General features: G+C 36.4%; 1 protein-coding gene across 1 annotated transcript; it reads left to right on the top strand.

Moving 5' to 3' along the window:
* Positions 1–373: 373 nt before the first annotated feature.
* On the top strand, positions 374–24,895 carry LOC101259383 (villin-4). Its single transcript, XM_004231491.5, has 23 exons — positions 374–685; positions 2,010–2,116; positions 2,466–2,565; positions 3,183–3,251; positions 3,322–3,558; positions 3,652–3,829; positions 3,912–4,044; positions 9,666–9,828; positions 9,919–10,066; positions 10,199–10,299; positions 10,523–10,678; positions 11,690–11,758; positions 11,851–11,919; positions 12,023–12,160; positions 14,554–14,682; positions 14,920–15,067; positions 15,224–15,234; positions 16,119–16,259; positions 22,816–22,941; positions 23,009–23,074; positions 23,533–23,860; positions 23,937–24,178; positions 24,268–24,895. Exons 2-23 carry the CDS (start codon positions 2,061–2,063, stop codon positions 24,379–24,381), a joined length of 2,922 nt encoding a protein of 973 aa, XP_004231539.1. The 5' UTR covers positions 374–685; positions 2,010–2,060; the 3' UTR covers positions 24,382–24,895.
* Positions 24,896–27,924: the final 3,029 nt, after the last annotated feature.

Genomic DNA, 27,924 nt, shown 5'->3' with positions numbered 1-27,924 from the left:
TGTATTCATGATACAAATATATATTAAATATACAATCAACTGCTTTTCTCTCCTTTCTCTCCTAATCTTGCTTTTCTTTCTTCTACTTCTAATATGTTGTCATGAATTATAATGCAGTAAAGTATAACTACAAATTTTTACTAAGCCCAAGCTATAATCATTTTTAACAAATTTCTCAAAAATATAATATACTCTGTTGATTTACTAAAATGAGCAAATGAAATGAAACAAAGGGTCAAAGTGTTTTCATAATTAAAACTTTAGTGGAGAAAATGGAAGAAATGCTTAATTGATAATAATGTAATTTGGTAAGTAGTAATTAAGTAGGTAAGGCTTTAGTATTTGATTATTGATATAAAAGTCTTTACAGTTCATGTGAGTGTGTTTGGCCTCCTTTTTGTTTTCTCTCTCCTCTTTTGTTGTGTGCCGTTAGTGACGAGCACGCCTGGCACCAAATCATTCCCTCCAACCCCCTACTTTCTCTCTCCCTCTCTCGAACGTATATTACCATAGATATACTGTTTCTCTCTCCTCTCTTTCCCCTTTCTCTCTATCTCTCTTTCTCTTTCTCTCTCCAAAGAAAAAAACAACAAACACTTTCCTTCCATCTCTCAATTTTGCATTTCAGCTTAATTTGGTTGGATCTGTTGCAGTGGATTTGGGTTAATTCACTCCATAAAGCTAGGTAATCTAGTTTTTTATTTTCTGAAATTCGTTTTTGAATTACTGACTGGGGATCTTTTATCTTTGATCTGAAAATCGAAGTTGTATTATTGAAGTTTTTTTATGCAATTTTTGTGGACTTGCAATCTGAGTGTTTTGTTTAGTTTTGGGGGAGGTTAGATTTAGAATTCCCAGATCATCATCTATTTCCTCGGGTTGTTTAGTGGCTGATTTGATACTATGGCTCCTTTCCTCCAAAAATTTATTGCCCCATTTACAGCGTCAATTCAAGTCTTTTCGTTCTGTCTGTTCCTAGGATTCCTTCCCCAACAACAATAAAAAAAATGATTGAAAACCTCAAGTATGCACTAGGGGTTGTGACACTCTTCTCTTTAGTTGCTTAATTCGCTTTATACGATCAAAATGAAATTTTAAAAAATGCATTCATGAATGGCAAAAAGAATTGTAGGCGAAGAAGGGAGGCGGAGGATGATTTTAAAATTAAAATGGATGAGTCTACTTGAGAATGAGGCTAAAAAACAATGAAATTGGGTCTGGTAAAATGAAAGTGGTAGAAATACCATATATCACTGTGAAATTAGTGGCTTCAAAATTAAAAGGGTTCAAGTAAGAATATCTTACATGTCTTTAAATTTGAAAACTGTCCCTTTCTTAAATATAGTTGTCGATATGTTGCACCAAGATTGCTTAACTAGCCTCCTACACCCAAAGGTGTAGCTTAGTGGCCAATAAGGTGAGTTGAGAACCATGAGGTTGCAGGTTCAATTCCTAGCAAAGACAAAAACATTAGGTTATTTCCTTCCATCATTCCAAGCCTTGATGAAAATAGTTACCCGGTACCTATTACGAGAGTTAGTAGGTACCCCATGGAATTAGGTGAGTTGTGCACTAGCTGGGCCCGGACACCACAGTTATAATAAAAGAAGAAGCTTTACCAGCTCCTTTTGTTTTAGAGCTATCTGGAATTTGAGCAGTATTTGAAGTCATCTGACTTCTAAGGTTACAGGGTGATATCTGTTTTTCCTTGGTGAAGCATACTTTCAGTTTGTTTGATGTTTGATGGATTTTCTCTGTTCTTCTATGACTTTTTGTATAATTTGTCTTTTTCTGCTGAAGATTGTTGCAGCTGTTACTTATCTTTTCATCTTTGTATTCTTTCTTTAAGTAGTCCTGTTTCTACTATCTTTCTTTTTCTATGGATAATTATGTTTCTGAGAAGTTTATGAATTTTTCTCTTGTGACATATGCCTAGTAGAGAAAGGATTTGTTTTGAAACTCACTCTTTGTCTAGTGATATTATCCCTGATTATGCATTGTCTTTTCAGTTATTTTCAGCCTTCTCTCTAGTTGAAGTACTGAAGCAGAAAGGAACAATTATGTCTGTTTCAATGAGAGATTTGGATCCAGCTTTTCAAGGAGCAGGCCAAAAGGCGTATCCTCATTTTAGGTCATGTAGAAGTAGAAGATTTATTGAAATGATATTTTTCTCTCTTTGCTGTAATGATTCCTTAAAAGCTTGTTTTTTTGAGCCACCTCTTTAGGAAGAACTCTGCTTCAATGTTAATCAGAGGATGAGCTCTCATCCAGATATTTTTCAAAATGAGTGAAGCAATAGATACAGAAACATTGCACTGAAAGAAAGAATAACATGTAAATGATGCGTTAATTATAATTTTTTATCATTGATGCCTATGTTCATTTACAGATTTATCTTTTAATTTCATTGGCTAATGTTTAGCTAAAGAATAGTGCAAATTCAAATTCCTTGACCCCATTAATAGTGGAATAGAGATCTGGCGTATTGAAAAGCTAAGTCCAGTTCCTGTTCCAAAGTCATCACATGGTAAATTTTACACAGGAGACTCATATATTATTTTGAAGGTATGTTAGTTATGGTGATCTATTAGCTCTAATCATATGCTAAAGGATCTTAGAAGAGTCATTTTGTTTTACTTCTATACTATTAGACTCTAACAGGACAAGATCGGTTGTCTCTGAATGTTTTACTGTTATATCATATAACTACGTAGTATGATTTTAAATATACAACTTACATCAAACTAGAAGCTATTAAACTTTTAAAAACAAAATAAAAAATATTCTTTTGGATGCTAGATTTTCTTGAATGTTTCGTCCTTTAATATGACTTGACTGATCCATAGAAGATATTGCATTGTATGAATGAGAAATGATACTAACACATCCATGCTAGTCATTTCTGGTTTGTTGTATTGTACTGCTTGATTGAAGTTTCAAATTGGAATATTACCTTTTATTTCTAGAAGGCTTTGTGCTTCCAGTATCATGTTTAAGGGGAACTATCATTGTTTTAATTTGGAGCCTTTTCTGATGTTGGACCAGCCGGAGACTCACTTAATGTAATTGGAAAACATTTATGTCATATTTGGTTGATGGGATCGTAATGGCTTAACTGGCAGCTTAATATGTCAGTTTTGTCAGCTAAAAGGGTTTATTCTTTCCCCTCTCCTCTTTTTCAGACCAGCGCTTCAAAAACTGGTGCCTTACGGCATGATATTCATTACTGGCTTGGTGCTGATACTAGTCAGGTTTGTTCCTATTTTGAAGATTATGCAACCAGTATTTTTTTAATTTTCTCATAGTCATCTGTTTTATTAGGATGAAGCTGGTGCTTCTGCCATAAAAACTATTGAACTAGATGCAGCACTTGGTGGGCGTGCTGTTCAATATCGTGAAGTGCAAGGCCATGAAACTGAGAAGTTCCTTTCCTATTTCAAACCATGTATAATCCCTCTAAAAGGTGGAATTGCATCTGGATTTAAGCATGTAGAGGAAGAAGAGTATAAGAACTGTTTGTACATATGCCAAGGGAAGCATGTTGTCCATGTGAAGGAGGCAAGTGTTCTCAGCTACTTTGCTTCTGATAATGGATGACAAGAAAAATTTAAGCTTACAGTTTCATGTCCGTTTTCTACATAATTGGTACAGGTTCCTTTTGCTCGATCCTCACTTAATCATGATGACATCTTCATTCTTGATACCAAGTCTAAAATCTTTCAATTTAATGGTTCCAATTCCTCTATTCAAGAAAGGGCTAAAGCACTTGAAGTTGTTCAGTACATTAAAGATACGTACCACGATGGTAACTGCGATGTCGCTGCAATTGGTGAGTTGTTAGTAATTTAATTACTCAAGGGAATTATACTGAAGTGTCCATTGCATTGAATGGTGGTCTGATCGATGTGTAGAGGATGGTAAACTGATGGCTGATGCCGAGACCGGAGAATTCTGGGGTTTTTTTGGTGGCTTTGCTCCTCTTCCAAGGAAGACTACACGGGATGAGGCTAAAAACATTGATACTGTTCCTACTAGATTGTATAGGTGAGTATCCTTAAATAAACCTTTCCGCATCCATTAGGTAATTTCTATTATATATGTTGCTGCTAGATTCATCACCTCACTTTTATTAAATGATCAACAGTTGTACTAAAATCACAGCACAAAGGTTATGCTGATGATAACCAATTACAGATTCCAAAAAGATAAAGACCTAGCCTTGTTCTTCTTACAACAAAAAACAATTATATACCCCGTTAAATCCCACAAAGTGAATATATGTAGACCTTACCCCTACTCATGGAGGTAAATAAGCTGTTTCCAAAAGACACTGTTTTTGAAAGTCCCTCTGGTCAAGTCAAGCAAATCAAAATAGTAATGAAAAGGATAAACGACAATGTATAAAACATGACAACTAATAGAAAAGCAGTGCAAAGCATACATGCAAGACACAATAACATCAGGAAAATAGTGCAATCACTACATAATAAACAACATATGATATCAAATAACACAAGCAAGAAACTATATGGATAAGGCTAATACTACCACCAATCTCAACTAGCTACTAACCTTCTACCTTAATTCGCGACTTCCATATCCTCATATCTTTGGTTTAAGTTGCTCAGACTTGGGTGAGAGTGTCCGATACGAGTGCGGATCTAGAGGTCGGATCCTCTATGATCTAAATTTTCAGATTCAGGAATACAGAATTATGTATGGATACAGATTCAGCTAAAAATAACTTAAATATGTTAAAATAGAGTTATAAAACTAAATTATGAGATATTATGTGGAAAACTTAAGGAGAAATATTGATCTAGTGGAGAATCCTGAAAGGAGATAAAAAGGGAAGGGAGTGACAATATAAATTTATATATATAAGGTATTTCATTTTCTTCAATTTCACCTTAGTTTCTGTTTTGATTATAGATATCATTGAATCTGTCCAAAAAATTTTCCCTTGAATTTGATCAAAGTATACAAAACTAGTTGACCAGATTGGGACGGATCCCACAGCCACACCAACGTCATGTCGACACAGGTGCGGCACCAAAATTGAAGGGTCTGAGCAACTTAGTCTTAGGTTATGTTCTTAGTATGCTGAAGCTGATACTTCTTCGGCGTACCTCTACCTCTTGTCGTACCCACTATATCAAACCTCTCACATCTCCTCCCTAGGGTATCTGCACATCTCCTCTTACATGCCCAAACTATCTCAACCTTCTTTTCCTCATCTTATCCGTCACAGAGGCCACTCATTCCTTGTCTCAAATATCCTCATTCCAAATTTTATCGCTCCTAGTATGTCCAGGCATCCATTTCAGTCCTCATTTTGGCAACTTACATATTCTGAACAGGAGAGTTCTTGACTGCCAACACTCTGCCCCATACAACAAAGTTGGTCTAACCACCACTCTATAAAATTTACCTTTTAAGTGTTGGTGGTACCTTTTTATATCACAAACTTTGGAGGGAGGCTTCCATTTCCGACCATTACGATGTGTGACATCATTGTCAATTTGCCCATTTCCTTAGATCAAAGATACATGAAACTTTCTCGCTTGGGGACAACCTGTGTTTTAAGTCTCACTTTCATGCCCTCGTGCAATGCATCAAACTGAATTTGTACTCCAAATATTTTGTTTTGGTCATGCTCAACACAAACCTTTTTGACTCTAGAGTTTGCCTCCACCGGTGTATAGGGAAGCATGAAGTGGAAAAAAGTGAAAGGTTCACACTTAAGCGAAGCACTTGCTTATTGAAGTGAAGCACAACTTAAAAGTGAAAAGACCGAAATAAATAGAGATAAAAAATATAAGCAAAAATTCATATTGAAAACTCAAAAAAGGTTCCGCTTAGTTGTCTTGTCACAGAACAGTCATACAACTGTTGTCCTATTGGTTTCACTATTTTTTTCCTTTTTTTTTCATGCCGGGTCTGCCATTTTAATCACTGATTAGATTTAAGAAAAATAATCAACGTTATATTTTAAACACTATTTAGAAAAAATCCAATAACATTTCAGTCTTGTTAAGAAACAAAAACAATTCAATATTTTTTTGGTCAACTGGTAACCTTTTCATTTAACCAAAAAACTTCCCCATACAAACCAACGAACTCTTTTTGGAGTTAGAGTTGGCTCTCATAGACACTTGTTTTACAGTTGAGTTAACTCAAGAAGTAAACTACCAACTATAAAAGAAAAAAAGAAAAGTGTAGGTAGTTAGGAATTTAATTAAACATTTTTAATCACTCTGAGGGAAAAAAATTCAGCAACATATAATTTAAATAATCAAAGCTAAATAGGGCAAAGGGAATTGGAGTAATGAACAAAGTACTAGCAGCGCGAAGAAAGAAAAGAGAAGTACTGGAAGGAAAGAGTACACACAAAACCTTTCCATTCTGATTTCGTAAGGACCAGGTAAGCCGCAACTCTTTTATTCTTTAAAATGGATCACTTATTAATTAAAAAAATTAAAGCGCTGCTTTTCTCGCTTTGCCTCTTCCGGTCGAATCACGCTTCAAGCCCACAAACAACTACTTTTCACATGCCTCACTTCAGCCAATCAAAGCGCTGATTCCTCGGTTCGCTTCACCGCTTAAATCGATGAAGCCCTTGCTTTCCCGAGCACTGGCCTCCACACCTCCGACCTAGCGTTAACTCTATTGTGAGTCTCATTAATCGGTATTATGTCATTTGCAAATAACATACAACATGACACCTCACCTTAACAATGTCAAGTCAATTCATCCATCACAGTGGCAAATGAAAGGGGCTAAACACTTATCTTGATGCAACCCCATCTCCACCAGGAAGTGCTTCGAGCCTCCTCCCACTATTCTTAGTCGAGTCTTGACTCCATTATACATGTCCTTCATCGCCCTGATGTAAGCCACTGGTCTGGACTTCCTGCAAGACTTTGCATAGACCTTTTTTAGCTCAATGAACACTATATGTAAGTTCCTCTTCCTATCCCTATATTTCTCCACCATCCATAGTTGATCGCCCCGACATGAAGCCGAAATGGTTCTAGGAAATGGACACACCCTTCCTCACCCTCATCTCCTCCACTATCTGCCAAACTTTCATAGTATGGCTTAGCTTCCTGATACCTTTGAAATTGTTACAGATTTGGTTATCAACCTTATTCTTGTACAACAAAATCATTGTACTCCACCTCTATTCTTCGGGAATTTCAGCCATCTTATGAATGATATTAGACAACCCATTTAACCACTCCATGTCTGCCTAACCTGTGCTCTTCCAAAACTCCGTTGAAATCTCATCCAATTCAATTGATCTTCCCTTGCTCATCCTATGAATAACACCCTTAATCCCCTCAACCTTAATACACATAGGGCACCCAAAATACCGACGTCTCTTTGAGTGCTCCAGATCACCGAACACAATATCTTTGTCCCTTTTGTTCAAGAGTTTATGAAAGTGTGCTTTCCATCTCCGTCTAATGAGTGGCTTCTCCACCAACACTTTCCCTCCTCGTCTTTGATGCACTTTACTTGATTCAGGTCTCGAGCCTTCTTCTCTCTCACCTTAGCGAGCCTGTATAACTTCGTATCTCTGACTTTGTCCCCTAACTCGACATACAAGCGTTTAAAGTTGTTGTAATCGCTAACTTTACCTCTTCAGCACCTATACCTTTTCTTATTTATCCGCTTTATATCCATATTCTTATCAATTCCACTCTTCCCTTCAAGGTTCTTAGCTTTGTGTGTAGCCCAAATATCCATATCTACAGTAGCTCCAATTGATTCCGTCCAACACCAGTAGAGAAATCAAAAGCTTTGAAATCCTCCCAAAAGTGGAACACACAAAGAGAACACAAAGAACACAATGGTTTCTATTTTTATATTTTTGATTTTTTTATTGTTTTGTGATTTTTTAATTGGAAATCAAAAGTCAAAACAGTGTTTATAAGAAATATAACTACCCTAGCTCTGATACCAAATGAATGATAACTCTCAATCCAGGAATGTTGAAAAAAAACTTTATAAAAGAACCAGCCCTAAACACCATTGAAGATTCACATGGAAACAAGTAAAGGTATGAGGAATAGGCATTATGGCTAGAACTATCAAGCACCCAACTAGGAACTAGTTGAACCTAGACATTTTCCTAGACTATTCCCCTGCTCCATATCTTCTTAGGTTGCCTTTAATTTACAATATTCAGTTTCAAAAGAATTTATCTTTCAAGGCTGTCTAGCTCCACATTTGAAAAAGGGGAGCCATTTTTGTCCACGAATTTTGAGTAGCTTTTAGCTTCTTCTTCCTTTGTCTTGTTCGACTTGAAAGCTTGGTTTTCACGACCGAAAGATATGACACCTGGGCCTAACTCAACTCCAAAAACTAGCTCATGAGGAGAGGATTGCCAAGTTACCACCAGTCCATTCCCCAACCTACGTGGTTCCTTTTCCTCTCTAACGTCCCCCTTCACCTTCATGCCCAAGCGCAACTGGAGTGTGGACGGGGAGTCCAAATGGGAATTAAACTCACTCTGATACCATGTAAAGATACGACTCCCGAGACTAACATAACCCCAGAAGCTAGCTCATGAGGAGAGAATTGCGAAGTCACCACCAGTCCATTCCCAACCAACGTGGTACTTTTTCCCACTCTGACAATATCTATATAGAAACCATCCGTAGCATGAACTATCAAATTATTTAAGTTTTCTCTAGGTGCAGTTGTCCCCAATTTTTCTAACAGAGATTCCACTGTAAGGAATAATTCAAGTTTTCTTTAATACCACTACCCTCAATTCTCTGACAAGAGATTGACACTTCCAATTTTTCAATTAGAGAATTCCTTTTGAATTGTAAGTGCCAACCCATGGACGAAAGTCTAAAATTGTACATTCTTTATCAACAACCATGCTATATCCCCAATTAAGGTCAGTTGTCTATCGATACTGATTCCATTAGTTTCCTCTCTTTCAATGATCATCTACCATTCTGTAATGTTAGTTCCAATCTCTTGACTTCATACTGTTTTTTCCAATCACAAGGAGCTTATTCTTCTTCTTTTTTCTTCTTAGGAATAAAGTTTAAACAGCAGATTTGGTCTACCTTTTCCTTTGCTGTATCATAGGTTTACATTACCCAGTAAACTTTATCCTAACCATGATCACTGAAATGTTGATAATTTTGACTAGAAGTTCAAATATATTTGCTGGTATCTTTGAGAGAGAAAGATACTAGAGAAGGAGACTTCCTATTAGAAATACCGACATTAGTCCTGGTCTCCTGGATGCATATAAAAGTACTCCTTTGGACGAATGAAACTCACACACTAAAACTCTTATGTTTAGATAGCTTCTATTGCCTTCATATTATGGAGTAGAGTTTGTGTGTTTTCAGTTTATTTCTGCTCTGTTCAGGTACTTTTGGAGTGTTTTAGACTTTAGTAACAGACCAGAGTAAATAAAAGCTAAATGATGTTTATCCCAAAAGTTGCACAATCATAGGGTGCAAATGTTTATACTTGAGAAACATTTGCCAATAAAGAAGGATAAAAAACTTGCTTTAAACTGATAATTTTCGATATGTTTCGAGTGTAAGTTTCTTCTTCTTTTTTTTTTTTGGGTTATGATCATCTTATAGCCTCTTCATTTCAATTCTAATGGAAGTTGTTTACTTTTATAGAGTTCAAAAAGGGCAAGCAGAACCTGTTGAGATTGAGTCTTTGACAAGGGAGTTGCTAGATACGAATGGTTGCTATATAGTTGATTGTGGGATAGAAGTTTTTGTGTGGATGGGAAGAAACACTTCTCTTGATGAGAGGAAAACTGCAAGTGGGGCTGCAGATGTAAGTATTTCATTTGTCAGTTTTGATTATTTAATATTATCTCAGCTTATGTGTACCTGATCATTATCTCATTTAACTATCACCTTATAGGAATTACTGCTTGGCCTTGATAGACCAAAGTGCCATGTAGTGCGTGTAATTGAAGGGTTTGAGACTGTCATGTTCCGCTCAAAGTTTGATTCTTGGCCTCAATCAACTAATGTGGCAGTGACAGAAGATGGTAGAGGCAAGGTTGCTGGTTAGTCACTTACTGGTGGATTTCTGCTAATTCTTAGAAGTTAAAGCAACCAACTTTTGTTTCTTCATGCATTTTTTCTGTACTGCCTGGTTATGATAATACTAATATTCTCCTTCCTTCTTTGTTCTCCAGCACTTCTAAAGCGTCAAGGGCTTAATGTGAGGGGCCTAATGAAAGCAGCTCCTCCAAAGGAAGAACCGCAACCATATATAGACTGCACTGGCAATTTACAGGTGGCTAGCTTCTATGTATTTCCGTATTGATCTAAAAAGACTTTCTTGAATTTTCATTCTAAAATAGAATTACTTGCAAAGCGACGTATGAGAAGCATGGGAAGAAATAAATATCTTTAACAAGAATATTCAGTGGAACATTTTACATCTTGTTTGACAAGGTTCGATGGAACATTACATTGCTGTAAAGTATCTGATTCATTGCTTGTATGTCTATATTCAGGTGTGGCGTGTGAATGGACAGCAGAAGACTCTTCTTCAAGCATCCGATCAATCAAAGTTTTATAGTGGAGACTGTTACATATTCCAATACTCATATCCTGGAGAAGATAAAGAGGAGCATCTCATTGGCACCTGGTTTGGGAGGCAAAGTGTTGAGGTAGAATGTTCTGCATCATCATTCTCAATTCTGCTCATGGAACAATTTATACGTGTCATACAGCTCTCTATTTTTTAAAATTTAAGTTTGAGAGGCGATGGGAAGTGCTGTATCCTGTAAGTTCTCTCTTAAATCTTTGCTTAAAAAATTTCAAGGATAGTGCTTCTCGACTTGAAGCTATCTTTTGGTAAATCAAACATTTTATCTGCCACCAAGAAAGTTCCAGACGAATATAGTAACCAAAATATCAAGCCAGGAAACTATTCTTCTCTACTCCAACATGGACAAGAAATAGAGAACAACTCTTAATCTTCCATACAAGTATTTTTAACTTCTTCAAAGTATGTGTTCTCTCCTTCCATAAATTCCAAAAGAACACTTGCAAGGTGCTTTGATCCATCTCTTCTCTCCTCCCTGTTTATTTAATGTTCAATCCTGTAAAAATTTTAGCTTGCGAACAATCGGAAATGCAATGATCAATATGAAAAGGATACAAGAAAATTATATAAGATATAATACTTGCCATTTCAAAAGGAAAATTGTAGTCCCTTCTTTCCACTTTACGCCACCTAACCTATTTAGAGGAGTCAAAGGATTTTTCTTACATGGTTTTTCATATGCCTTTTAAATATTTTGAATTATTGATTACTGTGACTTGTACTACTTTTCTGTAGTTTCTAAATATTTACATTTTATTTCAAAAACCTTGAAGATTTTATATCAGAATCACACAAAAATTTAGATAGTTTGACCCTCTTACTCCAGATCATCTCAATAAAATGGAACAGGGGGGGAGTATAAGATATAAACGGAATATCTTTAAACTATTAATTCAGCAAAGAAATGATCATTAAATTCTTCTAGAACTAAAAATACCCAGCGGAGAAAAGATGGCTTTTGGCAATGTTTTAGGAAGTGGGAATGTGTAGCTTTTAAAAGGTTCTCTTGTGCTTGTGTCAAAACAATGTTAAATGGATATTAAACATCCTTGCTTTCTGTTATGGAACACAGGAAGACAGAGTTTCAGCAATTTCTCAAGCAGGCAAGATAGTTGAGTTACTGAAGTTCTCAGCTACTCAGGTAATTCACTGCATGATAATAGTTCAGAATAAAAATATTGATCGTTAACCTAGAGTTGATGCTGAAATTTTGTTAATATGGAAAACTTCCAGGCTCGCATTTATGAAGGTTATGAACCACTTCAATTCTTTGTCATCTTTCAGAGCTTTATCGTATTTAAGGTTTGTGGTCGTGCAAAAGTGTCTTACTCGCACATTTTTTTCGTCTTTGTTTAAAATCACATTTGAACATTTATTGGTAACTTATTTCTACTAAAATTACCAGGGTGGTCTCAGTGAAGGATACAAGAAACACCTAGCAGAGAAGGAGCTTGGAGATGATACATATAAAGAGGATGGAATTGCATTGTTCCGAGTTCAGGGTACTGGACCTGATAATATGCAATCAATTCAAGTAGAACCTGTAAGTTCATTCTGAAATTTCATCTTCTACCTGACAACATACATGCATGCATATGACCAACTACCTATGTGGACCATGCTTGGACTTGGTGCCAGAGTCATAAATGTGCCTGGATAGAGTGTGAACCAATGTGGAACGTTCTCCCATTTCAAACAATATGCAAAAGGATGCTACTAGGGGGAGAAGGCGCAGGTGGGAGTGGTTTATTTGACATGGTTAACTTAGAAGTTGTCTCGTTCCTAATATCTGTGGGTCCAATCCATTTTAGAACTTAAGCTCGGAAACACTTAAAGTTTATGGTGATTCAATTTCTTAAGTATATAGACATAAATAAAAAAGCCTCCTCCTGTTGTCCTCCCTAGTTGTATTGAGCGTGATACCTTCCGAAAATTGAATATCAAAATAGCAGATGCTGGTTCCAGTTTAAGTGAGATCAGAAATTCAGATTTGAAAGTGAACAGCATTATTCGTGACACAGCTGAATCATCAGCATTTTGTAATTATGTGTCTTCTCTACTCTGTCCAACTAAGTGGGAATTAAAAAGGGGCTGGGATTGAGGAATTACCATTTATGTACTGCTCTGCTTGCAGTACACAGTATTCTTTTTTAATTTCTTTGTTTTGTGCTTAGATATTTTAACCTATTTATTTTAGGGTCTCTGTTCTCTTACTATATTTTATTTCCTTTTTTAGCTGTTCTATGTCGGCAATAATTAAGAGTTCTTGTTTAGGATGCCAGTCTCTTTTCTCATTATTTTACATAGACATTGGAAGCAGTTTTTTTTTCGTTTGTTTCGATAAATTAATATTTTTCTTAGTTTGTCGCTATTTTTTCTTGTTTTTTTATGATGTCAATTATCACAGTTTCTTATTTGTTGCTTCACTGTGCTCACTATATATTCTATCTAACTAGGTCACCATACTTTTCTGCAAATTCTAGTTATAGGACTCTGGTCTTCTCTGATTCTGAGATTCTTCTTATAAAGGAAGATGCTCCCAGATGAAAGTTTTATGGACCTTCGTGTCTTACTAAGCACCTCAAAATAGCTCTCCTGGTGCTATGCTGGCTACTGTACTAGTACTCTTCACAGCGTGTCGTCCTGTAGATGACATAGTTTAGCTTGTCTAATCTTTCCTTGGAGCTTGTTATAGTCCAAATTCTCTTGTCTACTGTCCCATTTTATGTGTTGTTTAATTTATTGGAGAGATTAAGAAGTCTTACAGTGTAATGTATTTGCAGAAGTATAAAAATATATTTTTCTTCGTTTTTATTTTTGCAAAATGAAAGATTAATTTATTGATAAAACAGCAAATTACTTGAGAGCTCTTCAAATGGCTGAAGTAACAACTTTGAACCAAGGAATCCTATATGAGGCGACATTAGTTGAATTATTCCAGTCAACTTGAGACTGTAATATGCAGAATTACCCAAGACATATATGGGTGGAGGTAGCATGTATTAGGTTAAATAGTTGAATTGCGTGCAAGCTTGCCAAAATGCCACAGTTATAGAAAGAAAGAGTTCTTGTTAACTGAGATGTGTATCATATATTTTACGGGAAAGGCAAGTATACCCGTGGACTATCAGAAATAATTTAAATGTAGCCTCAGTTTCAGTATACGTTAATTAAGATTCTACCGTTATCCTACGGCACAAATATACCCCTGATTTAAACGGAAGGACATGTGGCAGTTTAGGAATAAAAAGAGACACCCTCAATTCTAAATACTCATTCAATTAAAACCCACATTTTCCCAATTACCCGACCCACACCCAATAATTAAAGCCCCACATATCCATCTCATAATTTCGTTAAAAGGAGGGACATTTTTAACCGTAAAGGACAATTGGGATCCAATTGGTGGAATAGGGACATCTTTAACCCAAAAATTAACATTAAGGGAAATTGGGGTCGAATAGAAGGAGGCAAATTTAAAACATTTTCTGTATGGTAAGGACATTCTGACCCTTTTTTGGGGACATATTTTAAGATGTCCCAATTTGGATTTGGAAGTTTGTAACATGAAGTGATAGGAGTAATTAATAAATCATTGAATGGAGGAGATGTACGATATATCATTACTGAAAGTGTCATGTTTGTGTATAATACATCATTGATTTTTTAACTTTTCTGTATGTGGTTCTTCAGCAAAACAATTTTTGGATTTTGAAAAATGCAAGTCTGCTCTGCACATTCTTTCTTTTTTGTAAATTTTAATAGAAATAAAACATATTATATAGGTAGTCCAATTACTTTGAATTGAGTAGTCATCGGTTTTGGGGAAATTTATTGACCTTAAATTGTCTGTTGTGCTTGTATTATTCTGCACTTTCCTACATAGTGTTTGGTGAAAGAATCATAATTTGCTTTTCTCCATTTTAATGAAATCAGGTGGCTTCATCATTGAATTCCTCATATTGCTACATATTACACAGTGGCTCCTCTGTTTTCACATGGACTGGAAATCTTACCAACTCTGAGGATCAGGAACTTGTTGAGAGGCAACTGGATCTTATCAAGGCAAGTTGTCATGTGATGTTTTCCCATAGTAAACATGTATTACTTAAGCTGCTTCATCTGCAAGCTCAAGAAAATATGCTTGATGGTCTTCACTTTTACTGTTTATTATTTGAAATCTTTGCTGCACAACTGTCTAACTAGTGACTGTCAAACTGAACCAGTTTTGCTTTCTCATTGAATTATCCTTGCTCTGTCAATCATGCTATATCCTTGTCTCATTTTTCACACAACATGCAGCCTGATATGCAGTCAAAATTGCAAAAAGAAGGGGCAGAATCTGAGCAATTCTGGGAAATATTGGGTGGAAAATCTGAATATCCTAGTGAGAAGATTGGACGGGATGCTGAAGGCGATCCTCATTTGTTTTCATGCACTTTCTCAAAAGGTAGGATTCTCACTTTCATTTTGTCCATTTTTTTTTCCAAAAATCTCTATACTAAAAATATAGCATTCTATGTTTCTTTGATTTCAATAGTTCTACTAATTTAGTTTACTTCTTTTCTCCATTTCTTTGGCTACTGGGATTTTACTTGATCTTCAGGGGAACTAAAGGTGAGTGTTCAGCTACTGTTCGTATCCTCTAATTTTGTTTTCTCTTACAGTTCATTGTTTTGGCTAATTTCCTATTGGGAGGGGACGGAAGTGTTAAATCTAAGCTGCGTGGACTCTTCACTTTTAGTGTCGTACCCGTGTCGACACGACATGGGTGGGGTGGGATACACATCAGATATGGTCTATAGATTTTGGGTACTTTGACCAAAATCAACTGAGATATTTGAAACAGATAAAATAATATCTGAAATCAAACAAAAGCTAGGGTGATGTATTAATTGAGGCACGTGTTCTTTTATCGTTAAAAGATATTTGTATTAAAAATCCGCAACCACAAGATGTTAAAAAGATATTAACCTGTCAACATTTGTTGAATGTGCAATCAATTCAAGAAGTCTATCACGACCTCTATGTCATTTGAAATAGCCATGTTACACACGAAAAAATAAGGAGATGCATTTGTACTTTATAATAATTACAGATTCAAACTTGCCCTAAACAATTTGTGTATTCCGCTCCTTCCAAATAGTCCACCTTAATTTTGGGCATATTTTTACTACTCTAGTTTTAGTTATTTGAATTATTTTAAGCCAAATTCATGCACCCGTATCTATACCCAGATCCGTATCCTCGATATTGAAGTTCAGATCATGAAGGATCCAACCTATAGTCCGACACCTGCACCCCGACTCCAAGCAACTTAGGTTAAAATAGAAAGGTCATAAGATACAACTGTTTCTTTTACAAGTAGCTTCTGTATATAATAAGAGTATTTCTTACGCACACTGAAATGACTGGATGTCTGGACGCCCACTATCGTCCAACTAACACTGACAGAAGTATTTCTAGACTTTACTTAGACTTGATTCTCTTAACACTTGCAGGTGACAGAGATCTACAATTTCAACCAAGATGATTTGATGACCGAAGATGTGTTTATCCTTGATTGCCATTCAGATATTTATATTTGGGTTGGCCAGAAGGTGGAGAACAAGAATAAAATGCAGGCTTTAGCCATTGCCGAGGTATATGCCTTAAACGTTTTACAAGGAAGTTTCATTGCTTAGGTGATTATGAGCTACTAAATACAAACTTCTGCATTTATAATGTTGGCGAGGTTAGTTTGTTAATGGTGAGTCGACAGAAAATTGGGATGAGCATATATAGGATTATTATCCTAGTATGGCTTTTTAAATAGGGCAGGCCTTGTTTGCTTTCCTTGAATGACTTCGAGGGGTAAAATCTCAGTTTGTTGTGTTAATGGAGTACCAAAGTTAGTGTTTTGTGCTCTGTTTCAATTTGAGAAGAATGTCTACAAAGCTTAGATGATGAAACTCAAGTAATCTATGAGTAGTAATTTCACAAAGCATAGCAGCAAGATGAATTTGCAATTTAAGTGAGATAATGTTAATTCAAAATAATTAAAACAAATTATTTGTCACCTTATGGTAAGAAAGAGTTGAAAGAAGCCATGATGGAAAAACTAGCAGTCTCCAAAAGATCAAGATGAAGAGCAAGTTTTTTGTATTTTTTGTGTAAACAAGATTAGTGGGGGAGATTGTCGCTTAGTTGATTTCGTAGGACACTTGTAAAGTTTTTATCTAGACTTTGGTCTTGATGATATCCTCTAGGGCTTTTAATCCCACCCCCATCAGATTTTACTTGATGGGCCTTTTGGTGTGAATATACCCTCATCATATCAAAAATAGAAAAATTTAAACAAAGTGACCAAGGAATTGTTGACTGGATATATGGAAGTTGAGAAACTGTTTCAATATCAAAGTACCCATAATAGATCGATCTAAGCAGCAAAGATGAGCGCATTAGGAGAAACAAACTTTAAGCATTCAATAATGCTTCTTTTGAGTAAACGAAAAGAGAGAAAATGGAGAGAAGTCACTTGGCAGGAAATGAAGTGCTCAAGGAAAATGTTCTAGTGATTGAATCATGATAGACCAACTATGTTGTATGCAGCGGAGTGTTGACCAGTCAAAAACTCTCACATTCAGAAGATGAAAGTTGCGGAGATGAGGATGCTAAGATGAATGTGTGGAGACACTAGGTGAGATAAGATTTTGAATGAATATATCTTGTACAAGGTAGAAGTGGCCTCGATGACGCTACTCTTGTAGCCAATGAATCTGTGGATACTAGATTGGCAAAAGGGAGGGCCAAGAATTATGTGCAAGCTAGACATAGAGAAGACTTATGATTATTTGAAGTGTGCTTTTTTGCTAAACATTCTCAGACAGATTGAATTTGGTGAAAGGCGGCTGAAATGGATTGGCCTTTGTATTAAAACTATAAGGCTCTCCGTACTTGTAAATGGAGAACTTGTGGGTTTTTCCTTGAGAGAGGGGTCTTACACAAGGTGACCCTCTCTATCCTTTCCTATTCATCATTGCCATGGATGGTTCAACAATATGACGAGGAGTGCTATTAGCAACAGGTGGATAAAAGGATTCAAGGATGGCAACAGAATAAGAGTAGATATGGAAATATTTCATATGTTGTATGCAAATAATATTGTGATGTTTTGTGAATATGTAGTTGAACAAATTTGCTATACCAGGATAGTACTTATTGTTTTTGAAGACATTTCTAGTTTTAGCATTGACAGAAGGAATAGTAACCTCTATCCTATTAAAGAAGTGGTGTTGATAGAGGAACTAACTAGGAGGGATCTTTGGGTGTCGGGTAGAAAAATTACCAACAATCTATTTGGCCATGCCATTCGGCAACAAACAGGAAGAACTCACGACGAGGATGTTGAGATGGATGTGTGGGCATACTAAGAGTGAGAATATTAAGAATGAGATTATTCGAGAAAAGGTGGGAGTGGCCCTTGTGGCAGACAAGATAAGGAAGCGAGATTGAGATGGTTTGGGCAAGTGAAAAGGAGTTGCACTGTGAGAGGATGGTTGTAAGGGGTACGTGGAGGGGTAGAGGTAGGCCAAAAAAGTATTGGGGAGGTTGATAAGAATCGGGTTACCAGAATAAACAAGAAAATAATGTGGAAGCGAAATTATAAAGATTAAAGACAGAAATTGAAAGATATGCGAAATTCAAGAATAAAATTCCCAATTTCAAGATAAAGTGCTAAGAACCTTAATTGATCTTAGTATTCAAAATTAGCGGATTAAGACTATTATGATACAGATAGAGTCAATTCAATAACTTAGACCAAAAGTGATCTAGACCCCTATTATGAGGAAAGTAGAGACAATAATTAGTATAAGACTAATTACCTTCTTTACGAATAAGAACCAAAGATATAAAGTTAAAGAATTGATCTCACCTCTTAAGAGTCGTTCTTATCAGGTTGTAAGATAAATCACAAGTAGCCACACACAAATGTGTAAAGAAGAGAAACTAACAACTAATAATTATGTTGTCTGTTTTTAAAATAATAAAATCAATCCCTATATATAAGGAAAACCTATGCCAAATTGAATGGGATTTAAATCCTACTCTTATGGAAACTTTAAACTAGGAAAACATTACATTAGGAAACTTTACAATAAATAAGTTTTTAAACTAGGAAACGTTTGACTTTAACCGTTCAGCTTTTTGGGCTCCTTTGTTGGGTTTTGTGTGGCCCACTCTTCTTCCATTTGGGCTTGGACTTGAACCATAAAATATGTGTAGCACCTACTCCATTCTTCTCCACAATTCTTGGACTTGTTCTTTGTACTTTTCTTCCATGATAAGCATCTTCAGAATTTCCCATTGAAATCCCAACGACCTTAGCTTGTAACTCCTTGTCTTGAGACTTTGACGGTCTTCCTAGGGCTTCTATAGCCTCAGTCGTGTCCATGGAGCAATTATCCCCCTCTTCTTGAAAAGAATTCGTCCTCGAATTAGATCCTTCGGGACAATGCATCAGCTTCCACGTTGTCCTTACCTTGTTTGTATGAAATCACATAAGGGAACATCTAAGTGAGCTCCACCCACTTGGCATGTCGTTTTCCTAAATAGGTCTAAATTAGTTCCAAGGCTTCGTTGTGATTCGATCGAGAGTAAACTAGGTCAAGTTCCACCAAAAAGTGGTCAAATTGTCCAAAAATAACTAAATTGTCAATCGAGCCGTAAATACCTTACCATAGCTAGCATAATACCACACTAATACCACAAGTCCATAACTAGCTCAATCTATGAAGGTCAGGCTAGCTACCTTGATGCCTTCGAAAACTTGCAAAGTCCACGACTCCGTAGCTTTTTATTTCCAATAAGTTTTTGATGCTGCCACACTATCAAATAATGTTCTTTGCAGCGAGAAGGAACAATGATACCCATATTAGACATAAATGCTTTGGGTCAAAAACTAACTAAATTCTCATGCGGGGGCCGCTTGCAGTGTTCACCGACAACACATCCTCTAACCACAAGGATCATTTACCCTAAAAAGTGAGGGAAATCCAAGCAAAATTCGCTCTCAAATTAACCCAACAATAATGTAGGGATTTAAACTTAATAAGGGAATTTAACTACAAATTACTTGGGAACTTACAGAATAACGTCGAGGAAGAGACCGCTACAAAACCCCCAACTTATCTCCAACACCCAACAATCGGCCTCCTAAGATTCTAAGCTCTCTAGGGCTATTTTGGAAGTCGGGACTTGTAATAAATGGAGGAAGTCGGGTCGCAAAGCAATACATACCCCCACATATCCTTCATGGCGATCGCAGGCCACTTTGGTCGCAATTGTGTGACCTAACTAATCAGTACATCCTGGTCGAGTGGGTACGACCTCGTGATTGTGTGTCCAACTCGGTGAATGCCCAAATTTCCTCTATCACGATTGCCGGCCAAGGCTATCGCTATGCCTAGTGACTGCACCATATGACAATTGAAAATCAGTTAAGTGTCAACATCGATCGGGACCCTCAGGATTGGTTTGGAATCTCATGCATGCAAACAAACTATGCTACTCTACCAATTATGATATTTCTGTCTCAACAGCACCCTCAAAATTTCCATACGAGGTCGTTTCGATCAAAAGTAGCTCCTACTTCCCATCCAAAAACAACTCAATAGCACAAAAGGAGTCTGGAAGCCTCGATACCCGAACCAAAGGTCCCCCTAGCCCAAAGTCAACATTCCTGAACTAACAGAACTGTTAGAATTGGCATCCAAGGTCGTTTACCTGAAGTTTAGCTGTTACTCATTTCATAACAGCGAAAGCTCCAAAACATGGAATCGGCTCTAAAAGCCAAGCGAACTGCCTGGTGACCAAACTATCAATCCGAACAAGTCATAAATGACTCGGGGCAGTCGTAGGAAAGCTCTAAATGGCGAAATATTCTGAAGAAGGAGAAAATGACTCAGAGATGGATCCGAACAAGCCCCACACCATGCAAAGCGAAGCCTGGTATTTAAGTGGAGAAAGGTAAAGGGGCGAGCCCATAGTCCATCGCAGTGTTACGAAAGGCGCTCGCCTCGTCGCCAAAGGCGAGAGGCGAGGCGAGGCGAAGGTTCATCGCCATTATCAGGCGAGGCGAGGCGAGGATAATAAGGCGACCCATGGCGAGCTGTGGCGCTGAAAAGGCGAGATAAAAGGCGGCGCCTTTTTGATTAAAAAATTTTGACTTAATAAAATTAGTCAAAATTAGGGTTTTTTTTTACTCTCTCTCGCGATCGATCGACTCTCTCTTCTTCTCCATCGCGACTCTTCTCCCTCGCTGTCGCCAGCTTCTCCTTCTCCCTCGCTCTCCCTCGCAGCCTCGCTGTCGCCTTCAGCTTCTCCTTCTCCCTCGCCGACGACCCTCGTGAGTCGCGACTCTAGTTCCCTCCGACGTCCGACCCTCGCGACTCTCACTCTCTGTTTTCAGGTAATGTTTTCTGATTTCTGTTCTTCTTCTTCAAATTTTTCTGTTCTTCTTCTTCATTTTTCTGTTCTTCTTCTTCATTTTTTTTTCAGTTACTGTTCTTCTGATTTCTGTTCTTTTTGTTTACACTTTACAGCAGTCAGGCACTAAGTGCTTACTGCTTTGTGTATCTGTAAAGTGTAAATTTTTTTAAAAAAATTCTTTTCCTAATTATTTATTCCAATATTTCTAACAGCGAATTAATTGAATTTAATAATCAATGGCGGATGCTAGCAAAAAGAGGGACATTGGATGGAATTATGACACTCAAGGAGCGACGAAAGATTCGGTCAATTGTAACTTTTGTGGGATTACTTTTCAATGGTGGAATAACTAGACACAAACAACATTTAGTGGGTGGTTTTTGAATTGAATATTTGCTAATATGTGTTATTGCTATTAAGACTTTGGATAAAATATGCAATTAAATATTTTTAATTTTTGGTATTAATTGGCGCCTTTATTCAAAAAGGCAAGCGCCTCGCCGCTCGCCTCGCCGCGTGGCGAGGCAGGCCCTTGTCGCCTTTTGTCGCCTCTCGCCGTCCACAACACTGGTCCATCGAGTTTAGAAGGTTGTGATTGGTCCAAAGGGCGGGTCACAGACGGATTTCTTGGTTATCAAAAAAATAGTCATTACAAAGGTATTGTCAGATTTACCATTGCACTTGGTGAAATGTTCTTAAAGTTATTTAACCAAAGTCTTAAGGTGGATTGGGAATCAGACAACTTAAGTCCACACTCTTAACTTTAATCTTTTACCATTGCTAATTGCCAAAAAGGTATACCTAAGAATAGAAAAAGGTATGTCTACTCAATCTTACATATCATTTAATTAAACTTATCAAAGAAAATTGTGTGTTTTAAATGTGTGTTATTTGTTCCTTTATAACCAAGTCTTCACACAAAAAGTGTTGCAGGAAAGAGCCATGTTGAGATCATTCCCTCGAATATTAGTGCAAGGAGCCACAGGAGAGGTCTCAGGACTGCCAAGTAGAGAATTGCAACATATTTTCTAGTTTGGACCATTTGGTTCATAGACTTGTTATTTTGGAACTCCAATAAAGAAAATAAGTACTGAAAAAGAAAGGTGAAGAAGAAGGGAATAAGCCTAGGAGTAGAAGGAGAGCAATCTCTTATAGGAAAAGGGTGATTGCTTGGCAAGATCTGACAATCTAATGCTTCAATAAGAAGAGTCAGCCAGGAATCCAAAGATTGTAACGCAAAAAATTGTTATTCGGTGATTAGAGATTGTTATGTGATTGAAAAATATTACAAGGATTGTTATGAGTTGTAATACTGAAGTGAAGAATAACTTTATATCAGTATGCTAATGCATGCGTCTTATTCCATGTCTACCCTGTATAAAATAATACATCAATTCCCATATAAGTTTTTTTTTTTTTTTGAGAATTAATTTTTTTTAAATTCCCATATAAGTTATACAAGCTTTAGTTACAAGTGTTATAAGAGAGACCAATCTCTTTACATATACTCTTCTTCCCCTGTGAACAAAAGATTAGCTGGATAATGTTGTTTCTCTTGGCAGTATAGGATACACAATTCTTTGGAAACCTGAATGCTAGTTTTGCATAGTTAATGAAGTGCCATAGATAAATTTATAGCTGCACAGAAGTTCTACAAATCCAGAATTGAATTTTTGATCTCATAGGCTTTTCTGTCATTTGCTAATAAATTTTGATCAATTCCATCAGAAATTCCTGGAATATGATTTTCTTATGGAGAAGCTATCCCACCAAGCTCCAATATACATTGTTATGGAAGGGAGTGAACCACTTCTCTTCACTCGTCATTTCAGTTGGGACTCCACCAAGTCTGCTGTAAGTGTCTTCATGATGTTTGCATATGATTTTGAAACTAATTTTTGCTAATAGAGAACACTTGCAGATGCATGGAGACTCATTCCAAAGAAAACTCACACTAGTGAAGAATGGAGGCGCTCCACCAATAGATGTAAGTTTCTTCCTATATCTGCTTTTTTCTTTTCCTTTTCCTGGAACTACATTGGTAATGATTTTTATGTGTTTTGTCCATGTTTGCTTTATTTTCTTCTTGTGTGCTGTTCAATATGACACCTTTCTTCTTTGACGTATCCTTCCGAAGTGTTGTTGGAGTTGCAGAAGTCAAAGCTATCCTTCTAATATAATAAGACTTGTAGAGTGCACTTTATTTCAAAGTCTACTACTTTGAAGAGATGACTTTTTCCTTTATCTTCATATATTCTGGAAATAGAATCATCATGCTCTTAGTACCTTTCTACCTTATCTTGGCGCCGTGTTTCTTCTCTGTATAGACTGCAGTTCCTTTCGAACTTTTAGCTTTTGGCCGTATTCTTTGAATTGTTTCCCTTCATGTAAGGGCTCCTTTATCTTATTGCTGATTTTCTAATTTTTCATGATTCGCTCCGTTAGAAACCTAAAAGGAGAACACCTGTGTCATATGGTGGAAGATCTGCTGCTCCCGAGAAGTCACAGCGATCAAGGAGCGTGTCTTTCAGCCCTGACCGAGTTCGTGTTAGGGGCAGGTCTCCAGCTTTTAATGCACTAGCAGCTACTTTTGAGAATCCAAATGCAAGAAATCTGTCTACGCCTCCGCCAATGGTGAGAAAGCTTTATCCAAAATCTGTTACTCCAGATTCAGCAAAATTGGCACCCAGATCAGCAGCTATTGCAGCACTAACAGCAAGTTTCGATAAACCTTTACCTGCCAAGGAAGTCATAATACCTCCATCTATCAAAGGTAGAGTTTTTTTAATTTTGGAACTAACAACTACGCTTCTCCATATGAGAAAACTAAAACTCTTCAAATGATGAAGGGAGCCCTGAAGAACCAAAATTGAGCACGGAGGCGATAATATCAAGTCCTCAGGGCGATTCCAAGGAGAACTCAGTTAACAATGTAACGGATGAGGCTCCTAAACCGAAACCAGAAACAATACAGGAGGATGTGAAAGAGGGTGAAACTGAAGATGAGGAAGGGCTTCCTATCTATCCTTATGACCGGCTGAAAACAACAGCAACAGATCCTGTCACTGAAATTGATGTAACCAAGCGAGAGGTGTGTTTTCAAAAAGCTTCGTTTGGATATTGTACATTATGCTTTGCTTGATTTTACTATGATCCTTTCATTATTGTTTTTGGCTGCAGACTTACTTGTCTTCGGAAGAGTTCAGAGAGAAATTCGGGATGGTTAAGGAGGCTTTCTACAAGTTACCCAAGTGGAAACAGAACAAGGTAAAAATGGCACTCCAGTTGTTCTGAGTGCATTGAGGCCTGCTCTCTCCCAGGCTATATAATGGGGATAGAAGAAAGAGAATTTTACAAGCCTTCTCTATCTATTTTTCCCCCTCCATTTGCTTCCCGTTTTTCTAGCACCACCTATACAGCAGCAAAGGGTCTGATTTCAACAATGTTTGAGGGACAGCAGCAGTGTATTTTTAGCTGCTACTGCTCCCCTAAGTTTCCGAAGTGGAGAGGACTGAAGATCCTGTCTTTATTTGCAATGCTATTTTTTGGGGGGTTTTTCATAATGCTAATTTATTATTATTGTTACAAGTTAGTTGCTTGGTATTCTTTTTGTTTGTTGTGAGTTTGCATTTTTTGAGCATCCTATGTATTTTTTATTTTTTTTTAGCCATCATTGATTTCCTAGAAAACTTGGGGGGTTTAGCAAATGAAATTCATTAGTCTTTGATGCGAGGTTGTGTACAGTGTGTAACCACTACTCCAGTTATTATTTGTTTTAGTGAATGGAAGTCTGATTGGTTTTTCCCCATTTCTTGATTCTCTTTCAGTGTTGGCTTATTTAATATTAATAGTTTGTCTGTTGATTCTCTTTAGAGGTATGAAACTTTGGTTTGTCTACGGATCATATAGATTGTTGAATTTGTGAAACAATAGGTTGTCTACTTCCTTAGACTATTTCGTGGAGTGAAGTCAAGGTTAAGGACCCATAAAGTTGTCCGTAAATCAAAAGTTAAGAAACATTCAGCCTGAGGAGTATGAAGGGGTATCCTAGTTTTTATGGACCGTGGAGGACCCTTCTTTTTATGAAGGGGTATCCTAGTTTTTATGGACCGTGGAGGACCCTTCTTTTTATGAAGGGGTATCCTAGTCTTTTCCCACCTCTTTAAGCTTAAACCGCGATAGTTGTACACCTAATTAGGAGTATCGCTCAACCCAAGACTTAGTTGTACACCTAATTAGGAGTATCGCTCAACCCAAGACTTGGAGCAAGAAATAAAAAAAGGATCAAACCTAGGGTTTTAAGGATTCAAGAGCACTTTCTTCGACAACTATGTATATGTAAGGTTGATAGAGTAAGTTCCTAGAATTGAGTTAATCAGATTAACCTAGGTTTTTACCCTAAATTTCAACTTCCCTATCTGATTATTATTTCACATTCTGATTCTCAATTGTTTTTCATCACATGAACCATAAATAGTGAAGAATCGTTTGAAAACCTGTACCTTCACTTTCATGCAAATCTTTTCGGATTTCAAAGTATGTTTCAATGACTTGATCTTTCATTCAAGAGAAAATTGTAGGGAATACCAAGCGTTTCAAATCCATTAATTATTTTCACAAGTAAAAGCATGACATGGAGTTTTAAGATCTTCACTAACAAAATGGTTTTTGAAAGGAGTTTTACTTAAAAAGATGTTCAATATAATTTCAAACTACTTTTGACTATTAACTCATCACAAGTGTTGTTAAATTAAGCATTTTTGCATGTTTTGGGAGTAATACTGAGCACCGAGTTGGGTAAGGACTCAAATCTCATAATAAAGTGTGAAGTGTGCCGTCAGCATAGGATAGGATTATGTCATTGATTCACGCAACCTTTGTAAGGGCAACCCAAAAGTTCAATATTGTCCTCTACCCTGGCAAATTATTCGATGACTCTGATAATATGGGAAATACGTTGTATCATCACGAGGCTCATAGCGATAGTCCACTCCACTCACCCCCACCCCACCCCAAAAAAAGAAAGAAAGTGAAGTATACTATTTTAGCCTTTGATATATCACATCGTATCATCCGTAAAGCATTACTTGTTTTTCATTACATCCAGATGCTTTACTTTCAAATGACTTAATTTTTCAGTTCTTGTCAGCTTACGTAGTGGATTAGCTTGTTATTTTATTCCGTCACTTTCACATACCGCACATTTCATGCACACTAACGTCATTTGATGATGCATCATTTTATGAAGTAAATATAGGTGTTCAAGAGCTGCGACAGAGATGTCCATCTATCAGCATTGTTGGTGAGACCTATTTGTTTTCGGAGGGCTCTACTTATATACATCTTTTGGTGTCAGTAGACAACTACTTCATTGAGCTGTGGGTATTGTCCCGAGACATATCTCAATTAAATAGATGTTTCATAGACAAGTTAGTGAGTCAATTCAGTCTCATTATTACGATCTGTTAAACTTTACTATTGTTTATATTCAGAGTTATTTTTCAGGCTTAATAGAGATGTGAGATGGTTGAAATGATTTTGTAAGGTTGTTTACTTGATGTTTTGATCTAAGTCAACTGTTCAATCTTAAGAAGCTCTAAAATAGGAAAACTTGCATATAAAAATCAAATGATTGACACTCTGACCGAACAATAAATCATAATGACTTGAAATCGATACAAGAAAACTCTAAAACTCCAAAAAGAATTGGAAAGCAAAGGAAATGATCTGGAGGGTCATGAAATTATTGGATGATTCTTATTAGCTATCTCTCCATGTTTCCCCCAAGTTAGTGGACTCGAGATGTATGAATTAGTTTAATGTTTCATTTCATATTTTTTTATGATAGATAACTCTTTCTCAATTGATTTGTTATATTTACTGAATACACGTGTTATGGTACTATTGTTGCACCATTTGATGTAGATCTTAGCACTAGTGGATTCAATTGATTTTATTATCTAGAATATTCGGTGATTTTATTGACATTCAGAGTGATGCCTGACTTCTTGTAATAATATATTTTTCTTATATTTTTTACTATTTCAAATAGTTTTGTACCTTTGATATGGATGTAACTAAATCTTTATAGTCTGTATAGATGACACTAGTTGCAGGGTATTTTATTATTTTACGCTTTTATCCATAAAATTTGACTTCAAGGCTTTCCTTACACTATTTCTGTTACTTTCACATATTAACTTTGATATTTGATTGGAGTAATGAATTGACTTACCTACATGCGGTTCAGTATAGGTGTCATTATAACCTTTGATTTTAGGTCATGAAAATTTTCCATTTTTAATACTCCTTTCATACGAAATCATGAGTTTAACTGAACACAAAGTTCAAAAAAAAAATTAAAATTTTGAAAATCATCTCGTTTGAAATAAAAGTAAAAAAATTTAAAATTTTAACTTATTATTCAATACATGAACATGTCATTTTTTTAGAATGATAAAATAAGAGCGTCAAATAAATTGAGATAAAGAGTTACTACTACGTAGACGAGTCTAGAAGCATCACACCTTCATCAAAATGTCAGCTTTTAGCCTAGGATATTTATGAAATTTCTATGAGTTCGGAGTTAAAAGGGTAAATTAAGTGTAAATCGCTGCCTTTACAGCGATTTGATTTTTTTTTGAAAAAAAAAAAACTAATTAAAAATTGCTGCCAATGATTTTAAAAAAAGTATTCAGGTTTTAAAAAAAAAATAAAGCAAAAAAAAATATTAATGCAAGTCGCTGCAGAAGGAGCAACTTATTCGCAGCGATTTTGCTTTTCTGACGACCAAAGTCGCTACATCGTGAGCGATTTTATTGTTTTGATTTTTAAATA

This window comes from Solanum lycopersicum, chromosome 2 (genome assembly GCF_036512215.1).
Source record: "Solanum lycopersicum chromosome 2, SLM_r2.1".
NCBI classification, from domain to species: domain Eukaryota; kingdom Viridiplantae; phylum Streptophyta; class Magnoliopsida; order Solanales; family Solanaceae; genus Solanum; species Solanum lycopersicum.
This window is presented reverse-complemented; position numbering and strand designations above follow the sequence as displayed.

Excerpts from the sequence above, each read along its gene's own strand:
- LOC101259383 (XM_004231491.5), top strand. The coding sequence starts at position 2,061 with ATGTCTGTTTCAATGAGAGATTTGGATCCAGCTTTTCAAGGAGCAGGC. Across the intron at positions 2,117-2,465 it reads CAAGGAGCAGGCCAAAAGGC|TGGAATAGAGATCTGGCGTA; the intron begins GTATCCTCATTT and ends CCCCATTAATAG. Across the intron at positions 2,566-3,182 it reads ACTCATATATTATTTTGAAG|ACCAGCGCTTCAAAAACTGG; the intron begins GTATGTTAGTTA and ends CCTCTTTTTCAG.